This window comes from Molossus molossus, unplaced genomic scaffold, assembly GCF_014108415.1.
Source record: "Molossus molossus isolate mMolMol1 unplaced genomic scaffold, mMolMol1.p scaffold_m16_p_9, whole genome shotgun sequence".
Classification (NCBI taxonomy): domain Eukaryota; kingdom Metazoa; phylum Chordata; class Mammalia; order Chiroptera; family Molossidae; genus Molossus; species Molossus molossus.
Window position 1 is genome coordinate 47,551,168 of NW_023425403.1, and position 6,879 is coordinate 47,558,046.

Genomic DNA, 6,879 nt, shown 5'->3' on the forward strand with positions numbered 1-6,879 from the left:
ATATTCTCTGGGAAAAAACAACAACCACCTAAAACCAAGTGTGGATAAGAGCACAGGGGAACCAGAATTTGGACACTGGGTCCTGCTGTATTGGAAGGGCCTGGAGGAAACCTTGGGCTTTTCACAAATCTGTTCTTAAAAAAGTGTAAACCCAGGTCAACACAATATCAAGGTAAGCAAGAAACTGATGTATCCACTGGAGAAAAAGTCAACAATCTTCAGAAGACCATAAAAGAATCTAGAGTCCGCACAATGATGTGTTTACAATATCCAGTATTCAGTAAAAAAATCATAAACACAAAAAAGAAAAATGTATCCCATAGCCAAGAAAAGAAAAGCACTTAAAAACTAACCTTAAGGTCACTTTACATTGTTATTATTGTCACTTTAGCCAGTTGTTCTTTAAGGAATCACTGTGGTAGGTTGCATAATAGCCTTCCAAAAATGTTCTATTCCTAATTGTCAGAACCTGTGAATATGTAACATTGCATAGGAAATGGGACTTTGCAGATGGTATTAAATCATGGATTTTGAGATGAGAAAATTATCCTGGATTATCTGGGTAGGCCCAACGCAACTGCAAGAGTTTCAATAAAATAAAATAAGCCAGGAGAATCAGTCAGACAGAGGAGGTATTTAGATAGAAGCACGGGTGAGAGAGACTGGAAGATGCTATGCCCCCGGCTTTGACAACGGAAGGTGGCTTATGGAAGCTGGAGGGTGCAATGAAATGACTCCTCAGGAGCCTCCAGAAGTGAGGGAGGACGACCACTCCTTGACATGAGTCCAGTGAAACTGACTTCAGACTGTTGACCTCTGATAGAGAATAAGTTGTGGTGTTTTACGCCACTAAATTTGTGGTAATTTGTTATAACATCCAGAGAAAAGGAATACAAACAAGTTGCTGGATTTAATAGACAAAGATGTTAAAACAGCAATGTAAATATATAGAAAGTGGTTAAAAATATGATTTATTTAGTGAATAAGAGAGAATTTCAGAAGAGAAGTAAAATTAAATAGAAATTTTATAATCAAGAAGTAAAATAACTGAAATAAAAACCTCTCCAGGAAGCCTATTGATTCTTCCATACACAATTTCTATCATTTAATAAAAAATTAGTATATATACAAGGAGACAGGATTATGTGACTAATAAATTTCCAATAAATGAGGAAATTTCAGACAATAGAAGCAATCCCAAAAGTAATCCAGATATTGAAGTGGATAGATAAGAACTTTAAAATAACTATGATTCTTCAATTCTAAAAAATATGGGAAAAGATAGACAATAATAGATTAAAAGACAAAGATATTAATTGAAATGGTAGAACTAATGAAGCAAATCCAATGTAAATTCTATAAATGATAAAAATATAATATCTGACATTAGGAATTCAATGGATGAGTCTAATAGCAAATTGCAAAAAAATGGCAGGATTAATAAAAGACAGATCAATAGAAAATATTTAGACAAAAGTGCTGAAAGGAAAATTAAATTAAAAACAAAAAAACAGACCAATGCATATTACAATTTAATTTCTTCCTGTAGCTCAAGAACGGAACAGGTTCTCAACCTTCAGGCATTTTTACATCGCTGGCCTTGTATCATTTGATATCATTTGGGCTCACTGTGTAGTTTCAGGTAGATTAGATTGAATGGCATTGCTGGGTACAGTTTCAGAATAACATTAGAACAGGAAGTGACGTTTAGCCTCAAGTGCTCCACGGCCTTGCAGTTGTTAACATCTTGCACTACTCCTTCTCAAGGCCTTCTGGGAGGGGGACCAAATTGGCCCGTGCTGGTCCAGGGGGACACACGCAGGCACCAAGGTGGGTTTGCAGGCGAAGCATTGCAGCAGTAGGCAAGCCTCATCAAAAACCTCTTTCCCCCAGGGTCCAGCTCCAACCCTGCAGATCACAGGCTTGGCCGTTAATCCCGAAGAGTTAACAAAACGGTTCCCCACCGAAAGGAAATTCTGTCAACTCTTACACTGTCGTGGAAGAAGCACTGGAGAGGCAGCAGCTCCCGGATCGTTTTCATCCCTTACATTTGCCTTCCCAAAGGAGGAAGAGCTGAATATGATCAGTGGGAGCCATGTTCAGAGTGGAAGGGGTAAAGGTAGTTGACGACTCAAAGATCTGCACAGAAGAGTCATAGCTAACAAAAGCAGAAGAGTGTGAGAATTTTCAAGTCACCATCGTGACAGCCCTAGCAGACTGAGACAACAATAAGCCTGACTGATCAACTTAAGAAGGCAAAGGAGGTTGGAGAACATTCTCATAGGAGGGTCAGGCTGGTACATCCTGAAACCCTTGCTTAACCACTAAATGGAGGGTAGTCAGTCACTACACACCTCCTCGGGTGGTTCAGAGCTTCTGAAAAACAAGAGAAGCAAGGAGGGTAGGAGGGGGAGAGGGAGGGAGGGAAGAAGGGAGGGAGGGACCAGGAGAATAAAAATATAGATTAGATATTAAAAAATATTAAGAATTTATTGTTTTGGTTTTGTGTGTTTTGAAAGAGATCAATGTTGAAGCATTTATAGGTGAAACTATTATGTTTTCTGATATTTGATTTTAAATATTTTAAAGGGGGATGGATAACATGGGATGGGAGAGAAACAACCAGAATGGGAGGGTGTTGATTATTGGTGAAATTAAGGCATGGGTAGGAGAGGTCATTTTGCTACTTTCTCTAATTTTTTGACTATTTGAAAATTTCCATGGTATTACGTGAAAAACAAAGTGAAGGGGTTTCTGTGTCTCCAAAGTTCAGAACAGGTTTTGGGGATTCCCTGCACTCCCTGAGCCTGACTTTAGCTTCCTGGCCTCATGCAGAGCAGACCAAGCAGGCAGCTCCCTCTCTGGCAGACAGTCAGAGTTCTGCGTTTTTTTTCCCTTATCCTTTCTCTGCCTACAACTGTATGTGCGGCAAGGTCATTCGGGTCCCGTTCTAGCCTTGGAAGTATCATCAATCTCTTTTTTGGCCTCAGTTCCAAACTTCATCCTCCAGCACAATTAGCCCTGAACAGTCCTGAACTCTTTACTTTGGAAAATAAAACTTACCCTTTGAATCCAATTGAGCTTGGATCTGTGTGATTATATTCTATCAGCAGAAGCCTGGAAGGCAGACAGTCATCTGAACCTGACCCATAACTGCAGGGAACAAGCCAGATAAGAAAATGACAGAACAGCTGAATCGAGGGAAGGTATTTTGAGGATAAAGGAAAATTATACATGCTCCCAAGCGAAGGTAAATTACCCAGGGTAATAGAAATGCTTAAAAAAAAAAGTGAAAAAGTGAGATTGAGTGTCAGAGAAGGTCCTTAAGAAAGCAGAATAAGGAAGAAAGACAAAGTGGAAAAATTAATATCAGAAAGGGCTGACTTATTGTTCTGTAAATTGATAGGAAGAAGGAAAATGATGAAAGGTGCAGAGACAAGTAGAGATGGACATGAAGGAGAATGAAGTGATTTTTCTTGGGTGGGTGAACTCTTTGGAATAAGAAGGAAGAGAGACAGCGAGAGAGACAGAGGAGGGGGTTGTGGGTTGTGCCCTGGGCTGGAATGACAGCAGCAGTGGGGTAAAGGCTTGTCTGACTACACTTGGGTGATGGCCCAGGAGCTGGGCTGGGTATGAGGGAGAGGGGAGAGGAGAGCCACCAGTGTCCAGGTTCTAAATGGACCGGTGAATGCTACTCCATGCTGAGCAGCCACAGGGTCAGACACATCTGGCCGACCAGTGAAATAGCTCATTCCATGTGCTATGGGAAAGCCCAGGAGAAGAGAAGATGCCTCGAAGATGAAGGGTGGAGAGAACGCCATCATCCAGAAAAGCGCATGTGTGGAAGGAACACTGGCTTTCCTTTCTTCCCTGGCATGCCTGGCAGAGCCTCCTGAGGAACAGCCTTCAGTAGGTCGACATCAATGGGATGTCCTAGAAGAACCTGGAGCTCACCAAGAGTCCCTCTGGTCATCTCTCTTCTGCTCGGAAGTCTACTCCAGCCCTATTCTATAACTGATTCTCAGAATTATTCTTGTTCTCTAAACCTGGAGAACATAAGCTTCATGAAAATATAATTGTGGCAAAGCTGCATTTTCACAGAAAAATATAACCAGCCTAGTCAATGATTTTAAAATTAGTTTATTAATTATATTAACACATTTGCTAGGTTTTTAAATATTCAGACTAGGCATTTTCTCAGATATTTACACTTAGTGGTAATTAAGCACATACACAACTCAAAAATAGCTTAATAGAAGTCACATTTTTATGATAGTCACAAAAGGAAAGGGTATATTAAAAGAATTAGTGTTTACTGGAATATTTTCCCACAGAGAGAAATAAAAAATATGTTAGATTTTATTTACTACCCAATATATACATGATATTTAACAGTACTTCTGTTCCCCAAAGTCTCTCCTCCTTCCTCAGGATATGTTGATAATAACTAATACAACTTGATAATTTTTATAAATTCAATAACAACTTGCTTTAATCTACAAAACTGATTAAAGCCTACTATAAAATACAGTTTAATCATCTCAAAGCAAAGTTTGAAAAAAAAGTTTAAAAACAAAAATGTAAAAAAATGAATATTGAAAAAGATACAAATAATGCATTGAATAGTCTAGGGGTTCGATCCAAATGGGCCCCAGTATGAAACCATGAATGGAAAACTGGCTTTCTCCTATCTTGGTGCTAACTTACTAAGAGACCTGGAGAAACTGTTTTCTGACATGGCCCTGAGTTCCAATTTTACCTTTTAACCTTCACTGATATGCATGCATCCCATTCTTTTATGTACCCAAGGAAGGATCTCTGTAAATGGGTTGCAAAGAAGTGCTGGCAGTTCTGCCCCGGTTCTGACACAGAATTCCCTGAATACACAATATTTACTGAGTTCCATTGAAGGAGATACACTGCACGTCTTAGAAATCACAGGGAAGTATCGGCAGGCTTTTCTCTTGGGTTGAGTAAATGAAGACTGTCAAGGGTTGTTTGAGTAGCTGGTTTTCTTTGCTTGCTCCAGGTCCCCACTAGCTTTGCATCTCACCATTGAGCAGATGGCCTGCTGAAAGTTGTCGCTGACCACCACGTACAGAAACAGGTTACCAAAGGTGTTCAGGGCGGCTAACGGTCTAGAAACGATGTAAGCTTCGTGGATCTGATTCTCAATGGAGCAGCTGATGGAAAGCAGGCGCGACTCAATCCGAAGGACCCTCAAGATATGGAAGGGTAAGAAACAGATATAAAACACAATAAGCAGCAGAATGGTTAGCCTCCGAGCTTTCTGCTTTAGGCAGCCGTGAGCCTGAGGTCCTTGATTTAGGGTGTAGATAATCATAGTATAGCAAAGCGTCACTGTCACCAGGGGAAGGCAGAAAGTAGTTGCAGTCAAAATCAAATTGTACCATTTGATAGTAGTGAGGTCATCTGAACTGGTGAGGTCAAGGCAGGCAGAGGTATTGGTCCTGGTGGTTGATGTGATCAGGAAAGTCATGGGGATGACAGCCACCAGGGAAGTGATCCACACCACAGCACAGGCCACCACGGCCCATCGAGTTTTGTGAATGCAAAAGCAGCTCATTGGGTGATTGATCACGAAGTAACGGAAGATGCTGAAGCAGGTGAGGAAGAGGATGCTGCTGTACAAGTTGAAGTGGAAACCGAAGCGGATGAACTTGCACATGAAATCCCCGAAGATCCAGTTTTCGCCACTGGCGTAGTAGTGAATGAGGAAAGGGAGGCTGGTTAGATACAGCAGGTCTGTGCAGGCTAGGTTCAGCATGATGACGGTGCTGCTTTTCCAGGGCCGCATTTTGCAAATGTAAGTGGAAATTGCCACTGCATTCCCTGGAAAGCCCACCAGGAAGATGATGCTGTAAATAACAGGGAGGTAGTGCCTCTTGAGTGGGATTTTTTCATCAGTGCAATTTCCAAAAGCAGCTGCATAATCGGGGAAATCAGAAGCATTTGCAAAATTGTCTAGTGGCTCATTCATGGTTGTCTCCTTTCATCTTGCAAGAAAACAAGAGCCTGCAGTTTGGCAATATGAATAGACCGAGAAGTAACTCGCTGATAAAAGAAAATAGAAAACATTAACTATAGGGTAAGGAAAACATTGATCCACTTTTAAATGAAAATTGCTCTAACGTTTTAAATTTGCCACTGGTTTTTCTCTTTCATCGCCAAAGAGATCTTGTGGAGAAGAGATTGAATTTCTAAGAAAATGGCTGTGAGGCAAGTTGCTAAAGACATCTAATAATAATATAGAAGTTAAATTATCATGAGAATTAAAATGAATTGTTGGGGGCGGGGGAACACATGGAGCCATGGAAAACAATTTGGCAAGGTTGCTGATGAGCAAGCCATAGGATATTGCGCTAGAGATTTAACAAGACCCACCATGAATCAAGTGCCAGACACTTTACCTCTTGACTTGACTAAAGGCTGAGAAGTATTTCTTATTACAGCTCTTTCACCAAAGAAACAAAGACGGGGTGAGGGGAAGAAACAGAGACTGAGGGAGGTCGTGCAGCGACCCCTGTTAACACCTCTGGTGGCCTGGCCTGGATCCCAGCCCCGGCTTGTCTGGCTTGGGAACCCTGCTCTTTCTGCCTTCCCTCACTGTGCCGCCTCTTACCCTGAACGACCCTGAAAGAACTGATGGAACAGGAAGTGCAAAGGCATGAAAAGACTGAATACTGGGAATTTTTTAAATGAAGATTCATGCATCGCACCATTGTATGTATGGTAGATTTCATTTCAAATTTCAGCTCTTCCAAACCGCGTTCATAGCTAACTTAAGTTGTTTACGTGTGTGTGGGAGTGGTAGTGGGGGGTGGGGGGCAGCTGTATCAGGGCCTGCGGGGCTTGGGC

The 6,879-nt window shown here is 41.3% G+C and overlaps 1 protein-coding gene across 1 annotated transcript; it reads right to left on the reverse strand.

Moving 5' to 3' along the window:
• Positions 1-4,778: 4,778 nt before the first annotated feature.
• Positions 4,779-6,013, reverse strand: OXGR1 (oxoglutarate receptor 1). The gene has a single exon (XM_036250368.1). It carries the CDS (start codon positions 5,999-6,001, stop codon positions 4,988-4,990), a length of 1,014 nt encoding a protein of 337 aa, XP_036106261.1. The 5' UTR covers positions 6,002-6,013; the 3' UTR covers positions 4,779-4,987.
• Positions 6,014-6,879: the final 866 nt, after the last annotated feature.